We start from the raw sequence: 24,457 nt of genomic DNA on the forward strand, positions 1-24,457 counted from the left end.
TAATTGGGGTAATGGTAGGAACTGCTTCTATAAACGGCTGCATTAGGCTTCTCACTTGAGTTCCAGTCTAGTTTTTACGTTGGAAGTGCCAAGAAAAGTAGGGTGCTATTGTGTTCAGGGTCTGAATACAGCCTGGCAACATATGGCCATTTATTTATTTCATTTTTTTTTTCTGTAAAGTTTTTGTTTTGTGTTTTTTTGGTACTTTTCACTGTATATATGTTCATTTACTGGCTTCCCAACTGCTAACAGAATAAAAGCAAACTCACTGGTTTTGGAAAACACTACTTACCATCATCCAGCCATTGGTCAATCCCTAACAATGCCCTTAAATAAAAGCTGAGAATGTGCACTTTAACCATTTTAATATGTCTTTGTCCCAAAAAGTATGGCGCTCCCTGTATGTCAAAACACATGCAGTCTTGCATATAACCTGCAATCTCACCATTCAAATCCAGTTCCACAATCACTAGTTTACTCTGCTAGTTAGCTCTGACATTAACTCAAGGAAGATGGAATCGGATTCTGGTAATTGACCTGGTTAGTTTTCTCAAAAAACAAAAAATATTGTACTGGCAGAGGTACTATAGTTAATGAGCTCCCCAGGTTCATTACCATGGCACACGTACAGAAAACCCCAGAGCAAGATGTATAAAAGGAGTCAATCTTCCTCTACTGTAAATACGCAACTAGGGCGACCAAAGTGGAGAAAGCCTATTACGTCATCCTCCGCTAAAGTGACAGTGGTGAGTAATTAAGAAACATTCTTCCCCTTCTGAAATATATAGGCCACATAGTATTTGTAAGATCACCATTTTTCTTAATGGGACTGATCTTTATTAGTGAATAGATATGAAAACTGATGCACTTACCTCACCTTTAACTTTGGAGATGTTTAACAAGATCGTTTTTTATTTATTTATTTTTACTTTTTTTTTTAAGTATCTACTGTACGTAGTTACAGTAAAATCAAATAACCAGTGTCCTAGCACTCACCCCTGTGCATCATGTATACAGTTAATGTTATTTCTGATGTGTTCTGGCAGGGCTGTCTTCAACTAAAAAAAATCTTGGTTGAATAACTGGCAGGTATTTTTGATTAAAAATCGGTTAGTCAAATTTTTTTTTAGAAACATCTATTTTTTTCCATATTTAAGACATCCAATAAATACAAATGCCATTGTATGCACTGCTACTGTCTCTTCATCTTGTTGCAGTTTGTTTGATAAAGTTTGTTTTGGTTTACACCAGAAGGACAGCTCAGAAACCAACAAGCACGAAACCGTCCAGACCCATGACGCTAACTAGGTTAACTAAAGTAGGTGAAATGCTAACATGTTAGGGTTAGCTAAAGTAACGTTAGGCGATAAAGCTATGCTCAAAAATCTTGTGCCGTTTGAAGTGGAGATTTTGGGAGATGCAGACAGATAAAGGCGTCGCTACCTGCGCATACGTCCTACTAAACGAAGCACCACCTGCACATGCGTCCTACAAGACGTCCCCCTCAGGTCGTCCGTGAGTGAGTGAGTGACCACAATTTGCCATTCATAGCCCACGGCAGCAGTCCTGCCCATCATGGGAAAAATATAACTGAGCGAAATGTTTGCAAGTAGCTGCGCTGATTCTCTCCATGACTGCTCCGACTATCGAACTGTAAATATACCGGTGCATTTGCTACGTTGCTGTGCTGATTCTCTCAGTGACGACCTGCAGGATCTAGGACATGCTGAATTTACCGAATTATCATTTGGCTACGAAACCAAACCATAAAATATATGTCTAATAATACATTAGGTATGCCATTTTTTTTGGGCTACTTAAACATTATCTGAAATAAAAGTGCAGATTGTTTCAAAAAGTTTTTTTTTTTGCAGTGAATTGCAACTGCAAGAACATGTTCAAAGTTCAAAGGCTTTATTTGTCACGTGCATGAACATGTACATACAGTGAAATGCTGGTGCGACAAACTCCTTGTAGACTGTGCAACATAATGCTTCAATAATAATAATAATAATAGTATACAAAAAAATAATAATAATAAGTAAAAAAGTAATGTTAAACAGTGATAAAAACAGCTTTTGTATACTTTTAAATGCCTAACCAGAAAAACCACAAATATTGCCACAAAATAACATAAACAATGAAAAAGGCCTGTTTGTTCAGTAAATTTAATGAATACATTTAAAATTTGATTCTCGGTGACCTGCACAAAGAACAATAACCCAGAATCATGGTGAGGTTATCTTTAATGTGTAGAAGTTTACTGTGAGACCAAAATAAGTATAGGTGATTCAATCTAGCAAAATATGAAAGTGCATACAGGCAGGAATAGAGAAGTTTATATATACAGAGTACAGAGGGTTTAATACATGTGAAAATGACATGCAGTTGGTCATTGAGACAGCTTTATTTCAGAGGAAGTGTTTGAAAATGTGAAATGAGTTGTTTAAAACCGCATGAAGACACAATGACATAGTTCATGCTACAAATGGTAATTGACAAATATTGTTAGTTGTACATTGTTTTAATGTTTGCCTTCCTTTTTTCTATGGCGAGAAAGGTGATCACCTGCATTAAATGTAATTGAGTTATTCAGTTTATTTGTTTTTTATTTACAGGACAAAGAAAAACAAAAGTAAGGCAACAAGAACAGAGAGGAAATCGGAGTTAAACACATCTGAAATGAACTCCCTGAATTCCACCCTCTCTCTAAATACTACTTTTGTGCGTCCACCGTTTTTTTTCATCAATGGTTTGAATAACATGCCCTATGCCAAATACTATTATGTTTTCCTGAGCTTTGTTTTTGTGGTCTCTGTGTTGGGGAACTCCTTTGTCATGTTTATTATATACACAGAGCGCAGTTTTCACACCCCAAAGTACATGGCCGTTTTTAATTTGGCTCTAGCTGACTTGGGTGAAAGTGCTGCTCTTATTCCAAATTTAATTGCAATGTTTCTTTTCAATTCACAATACATCTCCTTTGACGCTTGCTTGGCCAACATGTTTTTTGTGTTTTTCTTTTCCTCTTTGCAGTCCCTCACTCTTACCGTTCTGGCCTATGACAGATTGGTGGCAATATGCTTGCCACTGAGATATCATGACATCATCACAATGCCAGCAATGACTGTGATATTAACAGTAGTGTGGGCATGTGATTCAGTTTTGCTGATTTTAATGGTGATTCTAATAACCAGGTTGTCCTTTTGTAAATCCATTGTGGTAAAAAGCTACTTCTGTGATCATGGACCCATATACAGTTTGGCATGTAATGACACTAACATCAATTTTATCATTGCATATGTTAACATGATATTATTGCTTTATGTACCCTTTATGTTGACTGCCCTTTCATATGTGTTTATTGCTGGTGCACTGTTTAAAATAGCTTCATGGGAAGGGCGATTTAAAGCAATTAAGACTTGTTCTGCACACCTAATACTGGTGGCTTTATATTATCTTCCGATAATGGGAACCTACATTGCTGCACTAACTTTAACCCTTCAACCCAATGCCAGGATCATGAGTACATCATTTGCAAAGGCCATTACCCCCATGTTGAACCCAATCATTTATGTGCTGAACACTGAAGAGGTAAAGGAATTCTCAAAAAAGAAATTCAAAAGAAAAAGAGAAATAACAGAACTCAACTACTAAAATAAAGGAATTAATTGATATTTCAGGACCCTGTGTCTGTTTTTTATTTTTTGTCTGACTAAATCTTGGTAAATATATTTTGCAGAATATTACATTAACTAGCGAAAGAGCTCAACAGATCACTTGCTAGCTATCAAGAGAGCTAATTCGTAAACAGGAGTAAATAAATATATATGATGGGCCAGATTAAACCTTCGCTACTGGTTTCAGCCACATTCCCCAGAAACATGCATCTTATGTATCACTGGAAGCGCAGTATGCGTTTCATCTGTGTGAGTCTTCGCAAGGTGCACTTCTCTCCTTAATGCATACGCTTTGAAGGGCAGATCGCACAAATAAAAGACAGAAAATACATATTATAAGTGTGGCTGATTAGGTAATCTGCTGAATTAACTAAAGTTCATGCAATTAATGTGGATGGTTGTATGCAATGACATTTCTCCGGCACTGAAGAGTAGATTAAATCAAGGCACGAGCGAGGCGGAGACACAGGTATGGCCATCGAAGATGCACTGATAAACTGTTATCAGTGCAGAGAGGGCCACATATAGAGATGGGGTCCTTTACTTTACTCAAGAGTGTAATGGCAGTGGATCATCTTGCATTTAACCTGCAATCTCACTGTTCCAATCCAATTCCACAATCGCTAGTTTACTCTGCTCTTTTACTCTGAAATTACTTGTTCATTAAAGGGAAATTCACTTTATATCACTTCTGCTTCTCGTGACTGATATTGTCCTTCTAATGAATGTGTCGCCCTTCATTTTTCGATTAGTTGTTTCATTTTAAATGTTTAACGTTAGAAAGAAAGACCTAATTTTTGTAGCGCAAGTCCACATAGTAGTACGGTTTCCGGTTTTTTCTTCGATTTCGTTTCGCGGCAGAATCGAGAAGAAGCGAAGCAAAACATTCCGTTAACTTAGAATTGAAATCGAACAAACTAACGTTTGCTAGCTTTTGTTTCATGCGATATCATTGTAATAGTGAGGTGCATTGTACCCGGTTGTTATAATGCCCCTGTTAAACTTGGCTTGAAAGCACATTTTCATCGTTTTCCACGCGATGCAACTTTGTGCAAGACAAGGCTGGATGTAATCAGACACCACAACATAACAGCCGAATAAGTTCGCAAAGGAGGACTAAGGATATGCAGTGACCACTTTGAAGCCACCGACTACCAAGGCGACCGTCTGACGCCTGGAGCTGTATTAGCCAGCTCTTCTTCTGTGTATTCCGGCTCAAATCGATAGGGCACAACAGTCCCATGGTCAAAGACAAAATCTCCTTCGTCGTCAGACATTTTCGGTTTCGATAGCTAGTAGTCATACAACGCTATTTCTACGACCAACCTAATGTTATTGTCTGCAGGTAAGCCCACATCAGAAGTCGCGCAATGATATGCATCCTCGAGTTCGACACTAAACTGCCTGGGTCTACTTCCTTCATTCGTAAAGGAAAACAACAAAACAGTGTAAAATATTAACATAATGAAATAACTACTTGAAAAATGAAGGGGGACCCATTCATTAGAAGGACAATATCAGTCACAAGAAGCAGAAGTGTTATAAAGTGAATTTCCCTTTTAACTCGGGGAAGATGGAATCGGATTCTAATTAACCTGGTTAGTCTTCTCGAAAAACAAAAATATTGCATTGACAGAGTTACTGTAGTTAATGAGCTCCCCAGATTCATTACCATGGCACATGTACAGAAAACCCCAGAGCAAGATGTATATAAGGAGTCAATGTTCCTGTACTGTAAATATGCAACTTGGGCAACCAAAGTGAGGAAAGCCTATTACGTCATTCTCTGCTAAAGTGACAGTGGTGAGTAATTACAAACCATTCTTCCCCATCTGAGATCATATTATTTCTCAGATTACCATTTTTCTTAATGGGATTAATCATTTCCTTTAGCGGATTGATACAAAAACTGATACCCTTACCTAACTTTTAACTTTGGAGATGTTTACCAAGATTATGATTTTTTTAAAAGTATTTACATGGTTACAGTCTTGTTAATAATCTCTGTCCCTGATTTATGTGCATCAAGTATACAGTTAATGTTATTTGTGATGTGTTCTGGCAGGGCTGCCTTGGATTAAAGAAAATACTGGTCGAATAACTGGCAGTTATTTTCGACTAAAAATCGGTTAGTACAATTTTTAGAAACATCTATTTTTTTTCCCATATTTAAGACATCCAATGAATCCAAATTTATTCCATTGTATGAACTGCTACTGTCTCTTCCTCTTGCTGCAATCTGTTTGATAAAGTTTGCTTTGGTTTACACCAGAAGGACAGCTCAGAAACCGAAAATATAACCGAGCGAAACGTTTGCAAGTAGCTGTGCTTGTTCTCTCCATGACTGCTCCGACTATCGAACAGTAAATATACCGGTGCATTTGCTACGTTGCTGTGCTGATTCTCTCAGTGCCAACCTGCTGGATCCAAAACATAATTTACTGCATTATCACGTGGCTACTAAACCAAAGCATAAAATATGTTTCCAATAATGCATGATCTGTATTGTCAGTTTATTGGGCTAATTAAACTACCTTTAATTAAAACGCAAATGTGATTTCATTAGACGCAGTTCATGTCCTAGGCTAGCTTAAATAAAAATACAGATTGTTTCAAAAATGAATATTGTTAGTTGTACATCGTTGCTATTGTAGGATTTACCTCATGTTCTGTAAACTATTTTATTTTCATGCTCAGTACCCAGCTCAGTATCTGACTGAAAACGGCGGCCTTCCTTTGTCTATGGTGAGAAAGGAGATTCAAAGATCTTTTAATTTAAATGTTTTCAGATTTGAAAATAAATCCCCTGCATTAAATGTAATTGAGTTATTCAGTTAATATGTTTTTTTACTTACAGGACAAAGAAAAACAAAAATAAAGCAACAAAGAGAAGAAATCAGAGTTAAAAACTTCTGCGATGAACTCCCTGAATTCCACCATCTCTCTAAATAATACTTTTGTGCGTCCACCGTTTTTTTTCGTCACTGGTTTGAATAACATGCCCCATGTGAAATATTACTATATTTTCCTGTGCTTTGTTTTTGTGGTCTCTGTGTTGGGGAACTCCTTTGTCATTTTTATTATATACACAGAGCGCAGTTTTCACACCCCAAAGTATTTGGCTGTTTTAAATTTGGCTGTAGCTGACTTGGGTGAAAGTACTGCTCTTATTCCAAATTTAATTGCAATGTTTCTTTTCAATTCACAATACATCTCCTTTGACGCTTGCTTGGCGAACATGTTTTTTGTGTTGTTCTTTTCCTGTTTGCAGTCTCTCACTCTTACGGTTCTGGCCTATGATAGATTGGTGGCAATATGCTTGCCACTGAGATACCATGCCATCATCACAATGCCAGCAATGGCTGTGCTATTAACAGTGGTGTGGGCATATGATTCAGTTTTACTGATTTTAATGGTGATTTTAATAACCAGGTTATCTTTTTGTAAATCCATTGTGGTAAAAAGCTACTTCTGTGATCATGGACCCATATACAGTTTGGCATGTAATGACAATAACATCAATTTTATCATTGCAAATGTTAACACAATATTATTGCTTTATGTACCCTTTATTTTGACTGCTGTGTCATATGTATTTATTGCTAGTGCACTGTTTAAAATAGCTTCATGGGAAGGGCGACTTAAAGCCATTAAGACTTGTTCTGCACACCTAATACTGGTGGTTTTATATTATCTTCCGATAATGGGAACCTATATTGCTGCACTAACTTTAACCCTTCAACCCAATGCCAGGATCATGAGTACATCATTTGCAAAGGCCATCACCCCCATGTTGAACCCAATCATTTATGTGCTGAACACTGAAGAGGTAAAGGAATTCTCAAAAAAGAAATTCAAAAGAAAAAGATAAAGGAATGAATTGATATTACAGGACCTCTGTTTTTTATTGTATCACTATGAAGTCAGTGTAAAAAGAGGTAGAGGCAGAAGCTTAGAATTCCTTAAGGAATTAAAAAAAAAAAAAAAAACTTTTCAAAAGAAAAAAAACTGTTTTCCGTCTGCTAAATCTTGGTAAATATATTTTGTAGAACATTACATTAACTAGCGAAAGAGCTCCACAGATCACTTGCTAGCTATCAAGAGAGCTCATACATAAACAGGAGTAAATAAATATATATGATGGGCCAGATTAAACCTTCGCTACTGGTTTCAGCCACATTCCCCAGAAACATGCATCTTATGTATCACTGGAAGCGCAGTATGCGTTTCATCTGTGTGAGTCTTCGCAAGGTGCGCTTCTCTCCTTAACGCATACGCTTTGAAGGGCAGATTGCACAAATAAAAGACAGAAAGAGTGTGGCTGCTTATGTAATCTGCTGAATTAACTAAAGTTTGTGCAATTAATGTGGATGGTTGTTTGCAATGACATTTCTCCGGCACTGCAGAGTAGATTAAATCAAGGCACGAGCGAGGCGGAGACACAGGTATGGCCATCGAAGATGCACTGATAAACTGTTATCAGTGCAGAGAGGGCCACATATAGAGATCCTTTACTTTACTCAACAGTGTAATGGCAGTGGATCATCTTGCATTTAACCTGCAATCTCACTGTTCCAATCCAATTCCACAACCGCTATTTTACTCTGCTAGTTTACTCTGCTAGTTTACTCTGCTAGTTTACTCTGCTAGTTTACTCTGCTAGTTTACTCTGAAATGACTTGTTCATTAACTCGGGGAAGATGGAATCGGATTAAGACTTGTTCTGCACACCTAATGCTGGTGGCTTTATATTATCTTCCAATACTTGGCACCTACATTGCTGCAATTGCTTTTACTGTTCCTCCCAATGCCAGGATCATGAGTACATCATTTGCAAAGGCCATCACCCCCATGATGAACCCAATCATTTATGTGCTGAACACTGAAGAGGTAAAGGAAGTCTCAAAAAAAAAAAAACAACAGAAATCAGCTATCCAAATAAAGGAATGAATTGATATTACAGGACCTCTGTTTATCACTATGCAGTCAGTGTAAAAAGAGGGAGAGGCGTAAGACCTTAAGGAATTCTGAAAAAAAAAAAAAACTTTTCAAAAGAAAGAGACACCAATTTTTAGGCTGCTACTATAAGTCTTGGTAAATACAATATATTTAGTAAAACGTTAGGTTTCAAGTTCATTAAATGTATTCATCATTGTTAATTGTCAAAATTGTTAATCTTAAACATATGTTTAATAATAAATGTTGTTTTTGGCAAGTTTTTCATTCTATTCTTATGTTGGGGAGTACATAGTGTCAGATGGTTGATAACAAGTAGTTCATTACATTTTGCAGCAGTTTGCAGGTAGTTCAACTAGATTCAAATTTTTGTAGAGGTTGTAGTAGTTAATTACTTTATTGTAGTTTTGAGATGAAGTTGGCTTTAAAAACTAACAACTACAATGCTATGAAAAAGTATTTTCGTCTGATTTAATCTATTACTGCATATTTGCAACACTGAATGGTGTCAGATCTTTAGACAAAATGTAATATAAGACAAAGGGAAACTGAGTAAACAAAAAAAAACATTTTTAAAATTATTATGTCAATTATTTAATGGAAAAAGGCGGCAGATATGGGTGTGTGCCAACTTCTTTAATTAAATAAATGAAATAATTTTTAAAAATGTGTTTTGGCTTTACTCGGGTTTTGTCTAAAAATCTGAAACCATTCAGTGTGACCGATATGAAATAATAGAAGAAATCAGGAAGGAGACAAATGCTTTTTCACACCACTGTACTTTCGGTCCTCTTTTTTTCCCCAAACCCCTTTGATCAAATACCACCTACACTCTGTTTCTCCCCCTCTAATCCTGCTTGATGTTAATGGCATAAAATAAATCCAATTTTATATGTAAATTCTCCTTTTATGTGTAAGCACTTATAAATCTGTGTCATGTATTGTTTGTTCTTTTAATTTTATTATTTTCTATGTACTTTTAAATTTGTTAAGCTTTTTGAAACGGTCTGCATAAATACAATTATTATTGTTAATATTGTTGCCGTACTGTTCTTTTGAACCATTGTACTGCTGTGCTTTTTCTCTTTTTTCTCCATTCTTTCTTGATACTTCATTGTCATCTTTTTATTGATAAATTATTGTATTTGTTTTCTTATCATTGCTGTGTTGCGCTGTGTGAGTGCTTGTGAGTGTGTGTGCTGCACTCATTGCTCTAACTATATAATACAATTTTGGGGGAAAAAAATTATTTTAAAAAACAATATCCCAATGATATCTGATAGGGATGCCTCTTGGGCGCCTCCCTCTGGAGGTGTTCTGGGCACGGCCACCAGGGAGGAGACCCAGAGGCAGGCCTAGGACACGATGGAGGGATTTTATCCAAAGGCTGGCCTGGGGATCCACCGGGATGAGTTAGCAGAAGTCGCTGGGGAGAGGGACATCTGGGCTGCTCAGATTGCCCCTTTGCCCCCGCGGCCCTGACCTGGTCTAAGTGGTCAGAAAATGGATGGATGGATGGATGGATACGCTAAAGATAATGGTCTGAATACAGATTCTGCCCCCTAACACATTCTCTATGGCCTCTCAGGTGTGGGTTCAGGAGTGATGCTTAAAAAATCACTGCTGTACACATACAGCACATGTACATTCAGAACAGAGAGGAGATTATGCATTACTATATTTAACAGATGTACGTACATGAGTGTTCATGAATTTACCTCCCTGTGAACCATTTACTTTATAAGGTGGCACATCTTGTAGCTTATACAGGCTTGAATTCACAGTATGAAAGATAAATGAAATTCAAGATTAAAATAAATGTTTAATTGACAAAGTGTTGACAGTGTAGAAATGGCTGAGAAATTTATAACTCGGGTATAATTTCAGTGCCTCCTCTTGGATTTAAAACTGCAATCTCTTAGTTACAAATCCAGTTCCATAACCGCTAGTTTACTTGGCAATCTTAAAATGAAAATGTTCTTGTTCACCAAATTGGGAAGATGGAATCGGGTTCTATTAATTTATCTTGTTTGTTCTCTATAAAAAAAATGATATTCATTGACAGTGCCACTGTAGTTAATTAGTTCCCCAGGCTGATTACCATAGAAAACCCCAGAGCAAAATCTATAAAAGGAGAGTCAATCTCTCTGTCCTGTACTGTAAATATGCAACCAGGCTGAACAAACGTCCGGAAACCTTTTTTTTTTTCTCAACTTGGGTGATCGTGGTGAGTAATTTATTTTAATCCTTCCCCTTTCAAGATGGCATTATTTGTCTGATCACCATTTTTCAATATTGTATTGCTATTTTGTCGCTAGGGGCGACATAGCTCAGGAGGTAAGAGCGGTTGTCTGGCAGTCGGAGGGTTGTCGGTTCGATCCTCCGCCCTGGGTGTGTCGAAGTGTCCCTGAGCAAGACACCTAACCCCTAATTGCTCCCAACGAGCTGATTGGTACCTTGCATGGCAGCCTTTCACCGTTGGTGTGTGTGTGTGTGTGTGTGTGTGTGTGTGTGTGTGTGTGTGTGTGTGTGTGTGTGTGTGTGTGTGTGAATGGGTGAATGAGAGGCATCAATTGTAAAGCGCTTTGGATAAAAGCGCTATATAAATGCAGTCCATTTACCATTTACCATTTTTTATGGTTAAATAGGAAAAACTGATACCCTTGCCTCGTCTTCAACTTTATAGACGTCTGGCCAAGAGTGCGTCTTCTTCCCTTCAGTATGTATATGGTTACAATGAAATGAAATATCTTCTGTCCTCACATTTATCTCTATGAATGCATTATACCGTTTAGTTAGTTAATTTGTGTTAAGTGTTCTCGCACAGGCATTCATTCATGTCGCTTCACATTTTGCTGTATATTTTACATAAATGTTGACCCTATTTAGGAAACATGTATGCAAAAAGATTCTAAATTATTTCATTTCTTTCTGCCAATTGCTCAAATTAATTCTTGCTAACATGTACAAATAATAATAAATCATAATCATGATGAGTTCGTGTGCAAGATGTAACATGTTACTGCTAGACCAAACCTGATAGAAATACAGACAATGCAATTTCACAATACCTGAAAGTGCATATTGACAGGAATAGAATAAGGTTTACTCATACACGAGTGTGTGTGATCATGATATACATCAAAATTACTTTGTTATGGAGACAGATTTTATTTCAGAAGAAATTATAGGAATAATATAATGTATAATGTAAAATATGTTTAAAAGTGCAGTCACAATGACAGGTTTTTCACAGTTTTTTTTTTTTTTTTGCTATTTGCAATGTTGCAATGCTGCAAACAAATAATCTTTGGTAGATATTATTAGTATGTATAGATGCAATTGTTACACTTTTCCTCATGTTTTCTTGACTATTTTATTTGCATGCTCAGTACCAAGCTCGGTACCTGACCTAAAAAGTCACCCTCCCTTTCTCTATGGCAAGAAAGAGATTTATATAAACTGCTTGACAAATAATGTGATGGTAAATAACGATTTGTAGGTAGTTCTGTTCATGTAATCCTAAATATTTTCCCAAATATAAAAATAAATCAGCTGAATTAAATGCAATTATGTTTACATGCATACAGTTTACTTTTTTAACTTGCAGGGTGGGAAAAAACAGAAGCAAAGCAACAAAGAAGGTAAAAACATCTGCTATGAGCTCCCTGAATTCCACCCCCTATCCAAATACAACTTTTGTGCGTCCTCCATTTTTGTACATCAGTGGTTTTTATGACATGCCCCATGCCAAATACTACTATGTTTTCCTGTGCTTTGTTTTTGTGGTCTCTGTGTTGGGGAACTCCTTTGTCATGTTTATTATATACACAGAGCGCAGTTTTCACACCCCAAAGTATATGGCCATTTTTAATTTGGTTGTAGCTGACTTGGGTGAAAGTACTGCTCTTATTCCAAATTTAATTGCAATGTTTCTTTTTGATTCCCAATACATCTCCTTTAACGCTTGCTTGGCCAACATGTTTTTTGTGTTTTTCTTTACCTGTTTGCAGTCTCTCACTCTTACTGTTTTGGCCTATGATAGATTGGTGGCAATATGCTTGCCACTGAGATATCATGCCATCATCACAACGCAAGCAATGGCTGTGATATTAACAGTGGTGTGGACATATGATTCAGTCTTACTGATTTTAACAGTGAGTTTGATTACCAGATTGTCCTTCTGTAAATCCATTGTGGTACAAAGCTACTTCTGTGATCATGGACCCGTATACATGTTAGCATGCAATGACAATCTTGTCAATCATATCATGGCATTTGTTGACACAGTATTATTACTTTATATACCTTTTATTCTGACTGTACTGTCATATGTATTTATTTCTGGCGCACTGTTTAAAATAGCTTCATGGGAAGGGCGACTTAAAGCCATTAAGACTTGTTCTGCACACCTAATGCTGGTGGCTTTATATTATCTTCCAATCATAGGCGTCTACATTGCTGCGCTAACTTTAAGCCTTCCGCTTAATGTCAGGATAATGAGTACATCATTTGCAAAGGCCATTACCCCGATGATGAACCCAATAATTTATGTGCTGAACACCGAAGAAGTTAAGGAATTCTCAAAAAAACTTTTCCAAAGAAAAAAAGTAACCGCAACAGAAATGAACAATAAAAATAACAGAATTAACTGATTTTATAGAAACTCTGCTTTTTACAGTATCACTAACTCAGCAGTCTGTGAGAACAGAGGTAGAGGGAGAGATTAAGAATTCTTAAACCTCCTTTGAACACAGAAGCTGAAATTTTTTTTTTTTTAACTTATGAAAAGAAAAAAATCATCGGTTTTAGTCTTGACTAATATATTTTGTCAAACATTACGTTTCAAGTTTGTTAAATAAATTTTTTTTTTTTTTTTTTTTAAGTGTGATGAATTACAAATGTTGCTTATGGCAATATTGGTTCACCTTTGAATGTTTGATTCTTTTCTTGTGTTGTTTATGAAGAATGTACTTTTCTGCAAAATTGCTTAATAAAATAAATAACATATGTCATTTTTTCGTAAGAGGAAAGTACTTTCTCTGCAATCATTTTACATGAGGCAAACAGTAGTTAATCCATCTTTATTTAATGTTTCAGTTCCAAATAAAAAGAGTCTCTTATACAACAGCGAAGGAAATTTGCTATTAATAGGCTCCTAATTGGTAAAAATGTGGACACACAGCCTATAACATTCACCATTTTGTAAATAACAGTTCAAAGAGAAAGCAAATGACAACAAGCCAAAGCTGTGTTGTGTCAAGTTTAAGTAAAGAATTCTGAAAAGATAGTATGGCTTATCTTCCCAATCTATGAAAATGGAAACAGATCAGACCCTAATAATTACAGAGGAATCTGTATCAACAGCACCCTGAGGAAATATTCTGCAGTACCCTAAATTCCAAAATATCAGCCTTCATTCAAGAAACAGACGTACAAAGTAAGAGTCAAATAGGCTTTCTACCATCCTGCCATACTGAATTTCAGAGCATGTATATACCTAACAAACTTTGATTGAAAAAACATGTCCACTGCAAAACAGAAGGCACATTTTTTTGTGTGATTTTAAAAAAGCCTTTGATTCCATCTGGCATGGAGGACTGTTGTTCAAAGTCCTTCAATGTGGAATCTGTGATAAGGTGTACGACTTGACCTTGTATTGTGCATATGTTTGATCATTATCAGGATGGCAGATATGCCAACCACCAAGTCACGACTTGGTGGGGTGGCATGCCCCATAACTATACAGTGCTGGGAGTTTGCCACTTTTCAGCGTTTCCTACAGAAATAACCACACTGACCACAGACTCTCAGCCCTGTAGAACATTAACTTCTGTACCTTCTGACCTCGTGTAAAGAGACAGAATTCACACACAACTTCCCACATCTACACAATGAAGCCCCAAACTTGGGTTATTTTTGCCTTTTTTTCCTCCTTCTTCATTTTCTCGCCAATCGCATCATCTTTGAATGACCACATTCTCTTCAGGTGGTAAGATGAAAAAACACAGGGCCAAGTTACGTAAAATAATTTAGGAAACATTGGGTTGCACTGTTTTGGAATAGAGCTTGTTTAATTTCTGTGGGCTAAGATAGCCAATATTGTTTGTTGTAACTTGGCCTCGTTTTGATAACAATACTTCAATCAATGGCAGGCCTATATTTTGCAAGTAGTAATAAATGGAAAATAGACAGTGCTTTGTATGCATTAGCAACTTGGCTTTTTTCCCGCTGAGAATGTGTTTTTGTTGAGATCCCTTTACACACTGCAAAAACCGGGTGAGGTCTGCAAAATAATAATTTTCCAAAAAGGGCCAAGACATCAGCAAAACAAATATGAATTCAAATTTAACTAATAACCCATGTGAACATAAGCAAAAATGTAAAAATTTTATGTATGTTTGTCTGACTTTATCTACATCAGGGAGGTTTGATTTGACAGCAAAAGCACTAATAGAAAATGCCCACAGAGCAATGCTTGCAATAAAAATCTAATTAGACAAAACTGACATACCCATTAGAACACATCAATAATCTCTGAAGTAGCAGTACTTTCATTTAAGTATTTTTGGTAGCCTACTCTTTCCAAACCGTACGTACGTGAATTTACCTCCCTGCAAACCATTCACTTTGTAAGCTGACTGTAAGATGACTAGCTTACACAAACTTGATTTCACAGTATGAAATTCAAATGACCCCGTGACCCTGACCAGGATAAAAAAAATATGTTTAAATGTACAGTAAGAGTTGACAATGTTGAAATTACATTACATTACAGGCTTTTAGCAGACGCTCTTATCCAGAGCGACTTACACAACTTTTTACATAGCATTTAAATTTAATCTACTTGTACAGCTGGATATATATATACTGAAGCAATGCAGGTTAAGTACCTTGCTCAAGGGTACAATTGCAGTGTCCTACCATACTGAGGAATCGAACCTATGACCTTCAGGTTACAAGACCAGCTCCTTACCCATTATACTACACCGCCACCACAGATAGAGATGAAGTCACAGTAAAGAAAGTGCCATTCCCTGGCCAGTCAAAGAGACTTTTACTCACCTCCGTCCCCTTACCACAGTGCTGTCACTTGACTGGCCAGCTTTCCAACATGGGATTGCTTCATTTCAGGCCCATATACATGCGTACGCATCACTGTGTGGGTTTTCTGTAATGTCCTCCCTTAACAAATGCATTGTTTCATTTAAATCTGTTTCAGAAAAAAAAGCAGTATGAATCATAGTCAGTTCAACAGAAAGTACACTGATGTTGTTTTAACTGCACCACCATTTAACAACCACAGGGGGGCAACATAAGTACGTGTTTTAGAAATGTTAAATTTGCTTCCTTGGTTTGATCCGCTTTAAGGATAAGTTTATCTTGTCAAGGACTGCAAAAAAAAAAAAAATTGTTTTTATAAATTATGCTTTTGCATTCTAGCAATTTTACAATTTTATCAATTTCTTAATGGAAATCTATGGGTTAATTTTTACCACCAAATACATTTTCAGCCGTGTTGCTACTGAAGGTTCTATGATGAATCCAGTTACATCGTTGTTCGTACATAAACATAAATGGTGAATTACAAATTAATTCAAGGACTCATTTCGTCATTAGGCCTTTGTGTTTAGGTGAGCAGTTTTATTCAGCATACAGTTACAACATTCAAATTTATGAAGAATGAATGAAAGCTACAAATGAAAATTGGGTGGCCTAAAATATGTGCTATGTCAGGAACTGCCAAAATCGAAAGGTCAGTCTGGAGGAGTGTGTGGTGAGTCGGTCAAAAATGCCTTATATACATAAAAGTGGTGCACAGAAGAGGAAAAAGGGCGTGTTAATAAGGCTAATAAAGAAGTCAAACTGCAGAAACCGGATTCTGCCATTTGAAACGAATCAGCGGGAGCAGAAGGTATACCTGAGTGTACAAAATTGAATGTTGACAGCGGTAAATGCACGTGAGCGCGACCTCACAGAAAACGCAGTTTGAATTTTTGGCTGTGAATCTTTTATCATTATAACCATATATGTTCTTATTTAAACGATATCTTACGAACAAGAACGATATATAATTTATCATGTTACAAATTAAATTTATTAAAGAATTTGTACATTTTGTAAAATTTACTTGACAAACAAATATAACAACAGACAGGCATTATTTGACATCAAACAAGGTTCTTGAATTGACATCAAACAAAGCTAATCGCCTGGCTACGGTTATCTAAGGCGTTTCAGTAATATTGGAATAGCTATAAGTTCTTTGAAAGTGGTCGATTTAATAGACTGATACAAAGAAAAACAATTCCATGGCACTCTTCCCTGATGGAAAGTAAAAAATAAAATAAACTTAAAAATGTATGCCTTTATTAATATGGCGTTATGTCTATAGGAGATTGAAAAGGTGTAGGCCTACCTAGCCTATGCGTCTTGGTTCACTGGCCTTCGTCAGGGTATGGCACCATGTCTTATAAAACCATTCGGAATGGGCTACATGTTGGTAGAACAAGTTTAAAAAATGATTAATTTATTCAACACGCGTGACCTCTGAACGCGTTGTAATTATGTGCGGTTTATATTTATAAATATTCCACCATGCAATCATTATGTGTCCAAATTAGTTGACCGACCAAGCAATTACACACCTGATTCTACTAATCAACCCCTCGGAATCTTTGCTAAGCACCTGGATTAGTAGAATCAGGTGTGTAACTGCCGAGTTGGAACAAAAGCCTGCACCCACACCGGCCCTTTCTGGATGAGATTGAGGACCCCTGCGATACGGGTTTGACAGACAATCCAGTTCATAACACATCGAAATCGGGCGCTAAGAGCTCCAATTTAGCATTTCTTTAAATTCAATAGGCCTAACGAAGACTCCTAGCACTCCCTCTAGCGTCAGTATTACGCGTATTCCTTCATTGCTACCTCAAGAGCTTTGGAAGACGACTGGATGCATGGTAGGCTATGTTTTTCTTGTTCCAGTAGGCCTACGGGTGATTTCAAATGCTATCTAAAATATGAAACCTTGCGTCAAATTAACTGGAATCATACACGATGATTACCGCCACACGTGCAATGATCAGTGGTCTGAAAACTGCCTGTGACTAACTTGGCTGGCTATTGTGTTGTTGGTTTGCAACTGAAGATCACTGCTTACTAGCATGGTAGCAGGTGGAACGTTAAAAAAAAACACAAAAAAGGTAAATTTACGGATGTCCTTGTCAAATAAGCCATTATCATGTTCCCATTAGCTGTGCATGCCATGGAGTTAACGTTACCTCAGTCATAAATCTGTGGATCGCTTGCTATGCCATGGGCAAGCGCGATGATTGCTCCCGTCCTCCATGTCTGCCACACAGATCTGCTACGTGCTGCGTGGTTCTGCAGTCGACTGGGCAGGTGTTCAAGAAACTAATTAGCCCTAGTAGTGGACGCGCAGTATAAGCACAAGGCGATAGTATCGATGCAGCTTCATTTATATCCCCTTCAAAATTATATCGAATATTGTTCAATATATCGCCGAGCCCTATTCTGAAACTGGCAAACACGAAGAAAAGGTGAAAATGAGCAAAAGAACACAGGTTGGACTGTAGATTATTTGAAAAAAAGTATTTTGGACGGCATCCCGAAGTCGTCTCTTCTCTGTTGCCGATGAAACTGATGTTTGGCGGGTACTGTTCAATGAAGCTGCCATAAGAGGACCTGTGAGGTGTCTTTCTCAAGCTGGAGACTTGGACTTGTCCTCTTGCAGAGTTACTGCGCATTTGGGCATTCCGCTTGTCTTTATGTCTTGGTTAGATCCAGTTTGCTATGTTTTTTCAAGACAGTAGCACACACTGTTGCATGAAATCCTGAATTTCTCGCATGAAATATCCGTCATCACTCAACAATTGAATGACGAGTTTATAGAGAATGCGGTTTCTTTTTGGGCATTTTATGAACTAAAACAGAATTTTACAAATTCCAGTGTACGAGATACTGTAGCAACTTAAAGAAAGATATTTTTAGCTTAATTAAACCGCACAGTTGTTTTCAGCTGTGCTTAATATACTAGGAGTGCTTTCTGTAGTAACAAATTAGCATGACTACTTAAGGATGAGGTGACGGTGTGCAGTCAGTACACTGGAGTAGCCTAATTGCTGCTGAAAATGGGGTTTTGCAAAAAATATCTAAAGACTGAATTAATAAACAGGTATTTCAAACAAAAATAGAAATTTATAATCTCAGTGTAACTATCTGTATTGTGGCTGTGATTTTTGAACAATTTAGTTCTACCTTAGTGAATAAAAGTATCAATTTCTTTCAGAAACTTAATTTATCACACACACACACACACACATAATATATAATATCATATATATATATATATATATATATATATATATATGGATATTAAATATTGCCTGTGATGGTCTCCTCTTTACTATAAACTTCTTGTTTTAATTACCATTTGTGTTTATAGTCTTAAGAAAATATGCCTTCAGACATTATTCTCAGTAATAATAGTAGTCCACCTTAAATGTTTAATAATCTCAGAAGCCGTGGCTGATTAATGGCAGTTGCACACCTACAGGTGATTGAAATTGACATGGGTTTAAATTAGGTGTTTGAGGGGCATAAAGGCCATTTTGTAAGGCAGAGGCGTGTTGTCAGGTGCATTCAATAATTAAGCTTCAGCAAATCTCAGGATTTTGGAGGAGCAGTCTGCAGATTGAATAGTTCATGCAGCACAGAGTCATGTGTCAACTTGCCATGGAGGCGTTGTATCAGTTTTCATTCACCAATTAATCTGCTAATGAGTCAATTACTCATCAGCCATATGCGTTTAACTGCATTGAGAAAAGAATATAGAATTTTATTTAGACATGCGGGTCACCCTAGACGCGGTCACCATGTGCACAACCTGCATCCTATCGCAAATAATTTACTATTATATAATCAAGATCTGAGGCTGGAATGAAACCTGCTACACACGCCCTCCATGCGAGTTTGCACACTGCAGTAGATACTTCTAGCAATACGTACTGTATATAACAAATTTTACTGTATTCTTTTAAAGACAGTGCTGTGTCCTTTTAAAGAGAGTGAATTGTTTAAAGATGGTGCTGTATTCTTTTTAGGGAAGTAAAAACAAATAACACCAAGGATGAGCATGAAAGTTAATTGATTCTTTTTTTCTTTTTAATCTCTGGTGTATTGGGTATGCACAGGGTTTACAGGAGAAGTCCTATCACAAGGAATACCTGTTTTTCCCATACACATTTGTATCAGCATTCAATCACACGGGGAAGTGCATTAAGAGACACTGTATGGATGGGTGGGTAGACTGAGCCAATCATTTTATTCAGCAGTACACACTGAAAAATCACTGAAACTCGGAGTGATTAAAATCTACTGTGAATAAGAAATCATGAAATAGCACTAATGCCTTAAAACAACATGATGACTGTAACAGAAGTATGTTATAACACTATGAAGAAATATCAAAATTTAAGTTAAAAAAAAAAAAAACGAAACAGTCTACAATGAAATTAAAGTGAAATAAAATATTAAAGTTATTCATAATTTAAAAATAACAAGCATGACACTAGCAGTACACTTACACACTGTCTCTGCCGGTCAGATGAACCCAGAGCAAGCAAACCAGTTTCCTTTATTAATGGATCGACGGTGGTCAGCTTCACATTGGCCCTTTGTTATTGGACTTGGGTTCTCTCTGCAGTCCGAGCAGCTTGGCGATTTTCTCCCTCAGCTCCTCGGTCTTCAGGCTGTAGATTATGGGGTTGAGCATGGGGGGCAGGGTGACGCACACGGTCAGAATGGCCGTCAGCATGTCGGGGGAGGTCACCAGGCGGGTGCTGCCCGCCAGGTAGGCCAGGATGACGGGGAGGTAGTAGACCAGCACCAGGAGCATGTGCGTGAGGCAGGTGGAGAAGGCCTTCCTCCGCTGCTCCTGCGAGGCGATCTTCAGGACCGCCGCCACCGCCACCACGTAGGTGAACAGGATGAAGGCGAGCGGGCCGAACAGGACGGCCAGCGTCTTGGCCTTGGCCACGCTGCGGTTGTAGGAGACGTCGGCGCAGGCCAGGATGTAGACGGGGCCGTGCTCGCAGCAGCAGCTCCGGACCACCCTGGAGGCGCAGTAGGGCAGTCGGACGGCCAGGCTCACGGGGTAGATCTCTACGAGAAAGACCAGCGCCCATATGCCCGCCAGGATGAAGAACATCCTCAGGTTCGTGTTTATGGTGGCGTAGCGGAGGGGGAAACAGATGGCGACCAGGCGATCGTAGGCCAGGACCGCCAGGGAGAAGGACTCCATGTCGGTGAAGAAGTGCATGAAGAACATTTGGGAGAAGCACATGCCGAAGGAGACGTGATTCAGGTCAAACACAAACACCGGCACCATCTGGGGTATTATAATACTGCTCACTGAGATGTCCACCAGGGCCAGATTGCACACCGCAATGTACTTGGCATTGTGCAGGCTGGTGTTCATGAGTACAATGGACAACAGAATGAGGTTCCCCGCCATCGTGATGATGTAAATGACGGACAGGATGAGGATGAGGTAGTTTTTATGAGCAAGGCTGTCGAATGCTGAAAAGTAAAAGCCATTGTCTGCTGAGCTGTTGCCAATGAAATTGGTCAAAGGATTCATTTGAAGAGGGTCAAGCTGTGAAACAGAGATTAGCACTGTAAAAGGAGATCATATGAATAAATGAAATTAATGACAGAGGTCATGTATTAGGAGTATTATGTTGCCGTATTTAGTCAAATGAATCATGCACTAACAGTCCTAACTCAAACACACAAAAAAGGAAACTATTTAAAACAGGTATTTTCATTATGTTCATGTAAATCAGGTCCACACTTGTATATTACTGTAAAAAAAAATTATTTCCTCTTGTATAAATTCATTTTAATTGGTGTCATTTTTCTTAGTTGTTATACAAAGAATAATTAAAAGATGCCTGTTAAAGTTTTTTTTTTTCCCAAAAAAATGTTTTTAAATTAGTGTTACTTTTTAAATCAGCAGTTAAATATCGTATCCAAAGCAACCAATTTAATTTGCAATCACACGCTTTTAATGTTGCTGTTGTACGGCCCCATCACTGCCGTTAAGGCTGTGCCTTACCAGTAATACCCTTTCCTGTCGTCCAGGGTGTCTTAATGCCAAATGGTAAGCAGTTAGAGAAAACAGGCTTTTTAAAGAGCGGGCATAAGAAGAAACAAGAATTCGTTTGGGTATAATTAAGGTTTGCAAATGGTTTAAAACTATCCTCAGGCCTTCCAAGTTATGCTCATTAAAGATAAACGTATCTCCTGAGTCATAAATAAGTGGGTAATCACGTCTTTATGCAGTTAATTGTATCATTTATTTTTTCCCCTCTGTGAGTCTTGTTTGTTTTTTCCAATGATTTGCAGCTGTATTTTTGATCATTAATCAACTCTCTGAAGAAATGAAATGCTTTGGCGGGTCAGCATTCAGTGCTGTCTCATTTAATTTTGTTTCATTTTAAAAACACCAGTTGTAGCATTAAATTGTAGAAACTGGGACAGTGGACGTGTTGACCCACGTCTGCTACTGTTAGTATATTTCAGCATACGTATGTACAGTAACTGCTGAGATTACACGGCAGCACAACGTTATGAATGGTCATGGTACTTGCCCATTGTTGCCCTTCCCCCCCCCCTCCGGTCCACCACCGGCTTTGGGCTACCATTGTCAATGTTTCATGTCTAAGTCTAAGTCATGGAAATTGTCCTTAAAGTCCTGGAAAATGACTTCCTAAAATGAGTGTGAACCCTGACAGTATATGTCAAACTTACTCCGCTAATTGGACACATATGCACATGTGCCCACACACACACACACTCACACACACACACAGAGGCCCTTGCTCATTGGCCCAAGTGGTGCAGTTTCTCCTCTGGCCTTTTATTTTTAAGAATAATTTTCTTAAACTCTTATCTCATATATGAAAATTAAGATAACTCTATATAACCTATATATAACCTAATGTTAGCTGGGTGAATGCTGATGTTTGCTAAATGCTAGCTAACATTAATCCACACAGTGTTAACTTTGCAGTCTTGCTTAGGGCAGAGGAAAATGCATTGTTTCTTTTGAGGAAATGTTGGATAATAATGGCTAATTTAATTTTTTTATTTAGAAAAACTTTAAACATTTTGTTACCAGGCACAGATATGGGCGCATGGCTGTCCATAAAATTATGTTCATCACTGATGTGTGGCTGCTCAGCTGTATGTGCGCCGGCTACAAGCTACGAGAGGGAGGGGGGAGGGGCAGCTTGCACAACAAAATTAGTCGGCCGTATGACACTTTGACATTTAAAAAAAAAAAAAAAAAAAAATGAATACAAAAGTATAGTGTGTAGAAATGAGCAACTAATTACTGAAAAATCTTTTTGGGTGGTGGGCAAGTCTATTTGGGCGGGCCACCCAAATCAAGTCATTGTATGGGAAACACTGTGATATTCCGTCCAACGGAGAAGCGCGTTTGTCTCGGTCAGGCCGACTGGTGGAGAGGGCACACGCACCTGGGTTGCGTTAACTAATCAGCCCGGGTGCTTAAAATTGCGTTCCTCTCCGCAGTTCGGGGCCGATACCAGTAATACACACCGAGAGGGCAAGTTTTTTTGAGACTCGCTTGTGCCAGTATAAAAAAAAAAAAAAAGAAAGCAAACCCGCTGCTGAAGAGCTGGAGGAGCCGGTCAGCGTTGGTGTGTGCGCGCTCTTTCTCTCTCTCCATGCACACCTTCACGTGACCCACTGTAATATTAACATATATGCACTGTTTATATATATATATATATATATATATATATATATACACACACATACAATTGTCCATTTCTGAATCTAATCGGAGTAAATGCCTAGCTTAAGTGTTACTCAAACCATGCTGGCCTGGAACTGAAGCCTCTTCTCTCCTATTCCAGTCTCCTCAGCACAACTCTAAGCACAGATTTCAGTGACAACATTGTGACCTGCGAGCGATGTGTAATTGTCTTAGGTTTGGAGCCCATGGTGGCCGTGCCTGGTGTTGATTAATTATGAAATTGGTAAATTAATTATTATGACCTGAATCCCATTGTTATGTGTCTTTAACTTTAACACAGTTACTTACCAATGTTTTTTTATTTTTTTAATTCACAAACAGGTTGGAAAACTCTGCAATCACCTAATGTGCTGGAGAAATAAAATGCGTTTGCAGTGAGATTAGGTTAAATGTTGAAGTTTGTGAAGGTTAGTTTTATTTCATGAAATAAGGTGAATCCAAATTAATTATGGCATTTGTATGGATGGATAATTAATCCTTTATTGCCATGTTATCCCAAAATCAAAATAATCATATTGTCTTTGTAGCAAGCTTGAACTTGTTCTCTCAGAACTGGTTTCTTCAGTTGATATCTTTATGCCATCTAGGAGCTGTGGTTGGTGTTAAATGTAATGCAACTGCACCAATGGATACTGTATTCAACACACACTAGCAAAAACAGCAGAAATATGTGCTTTCATAGTTATGAATTTCATCTGACGTTCTACATAATTTTTGGGAAAAGACTTGTTTTATTGATTTTGCTCTGTACTCCACAATTTTAGTTTTGTAATCAAACAATGCACAATTAATGTGGCTAAAGTGCAGATTATCAGCATTTATTAAAAGGTGTCTTTTTTTTTTTTTGGACTTTAGTTTCACCATGTAGAAATTACAGCACGTTTTAAATAGCCCCGCCCATTTCAGGGCACCATAATGTTTGGGACATATTACTGTTCTGTTCATTTAGTAC

The 24,457-nt window shown here is 37.7% G+C and overlaps 6 protein-coding genes and 1 long non-coding RNA gene across 9 annotated transcripts in view; 4 read left to right on the forward strand and 3 right to left on the reverse strand.

The window, feature by feature from the left end:
* Window positions 1-15,742, reverse strand: part of LOC135236186 (olfactory receptor 52E8-like) — a 126,073-nt gene extending 110,331 nt beyond the window's left edge. Inside the window, exon 1 of the mRNA XM_064302418.1 lies at window positions 15,702-15,742. The gene's annotated coding sequence lies outside the window, so the exon portion shown is untranslated. The remainder of the gene's footprint in view (window positions 1-15,701) is intronic.
* LOC135236188 (olfactory receptor 52E8-like) overlaps window positions 1-15,755 on the reverse strand; it is a 121,212-nt gene extending 105,457 nt beyond the window's left edge. The window contains exon 1 of the mRNA XM_064302420.1: window positions 15,702-15,755. The gene's annotated coding sequence lies outside the window, so the exon portion shown is untranslated. The remainder of the gene's footprint in view (window positions 1-15,701) is intronic.
* On the forward strand, window positions 2,633-3,657 carry LOC135236002 (olfactory receptor 1E16-like). Its single transcript, XM_064302117.1, has one exon. It carries the CDS (start codon window positions 2,683-2,685, stop codon window positions 3,655-3,657), a length of 975 nt encoding a protein of 324 aa, XP_064158187.1. The 5' UTR covers window positions 2,633-2,682.
* LOC135236103 (olfactory receptor 52E4-like) lies at window positions 6,598-7,551 on the forward strand. Its single transcript, XM_064302293.1, has one exon. The coding sequence runs from the start codon at window positions 6,598-6,600 to the stop codon at window positions 7,549-7,551; it is 954 nt and encodes a 317-aa protein (XP_064158363.1).
* Window positions 12,287-13,565, forward strand: LOC135236037 (olfactory receptor 1E16-like). Its single transcript, XM_064302185.1, has one exon. It carries the CDS (start codon window positions 12,296-12,298, stop codon window positions 13,289-13,291), a length of 996 nt encoding a protein of 331 aa, XP_064158255.1. The 5' UTR covers window positions 12,287-12,295; the 3' UTR covers window positions 13,292-13,565.
* A 1,558-nt stretch (window positions 15,756-17,313) lies between the features above and the next one.
* The window catches only part of LOC135236192 (uncharacterized), a 66,095-nt gene continuing 58,951 nt past the window's right edge, over window positions 17,314-24,457 (forward strand). For 2 of the 3 annotated variants that reach the window (XR_010324526.1, XR_010324527.1), the window contains exon 1: window positions 17,326-17,599. This is a non-coding gene — a long non-coding RNA (uncharacterized LOC135236192). Of the gene's footprint in view, window positions 17,600-24,457 lie in introns of all 3 variants that reach the window. The other variant, XR_010324525.1, reaches the window with a different exon arrangement.
* On the reverse strand, window positions 20,038-21,335 carry or40a1 (odorant receptor, family 40, subfamily A, member 1). The gene has a single exon (XM_064303046.1). The coding sequence runs from the start codon at window positions 21,298-21,300 to the stop codon at window positions 20,323-20,325; it is 978 nt and encodes a 325-aa protein (XP_064159116.1). The 5' UTR covers window positions 21,301-21,335; the 3' UTR covers window positions 20,038-20,322.

This window comes from Anguilla rostrata, chromosome 12 (genome assembly GCF_018555375.3).
Source record: "Anguilla rostrata isolate EN2019 chromosome 12, ASM1855537v3, whole genome shotgun sequence".
Lineage (NCBI taxonomy): Eukaryota > Metazoa > Chordata > Actinopteri > Anguilliformes > Anguillidae > Anguilla > Anguilla rostrata.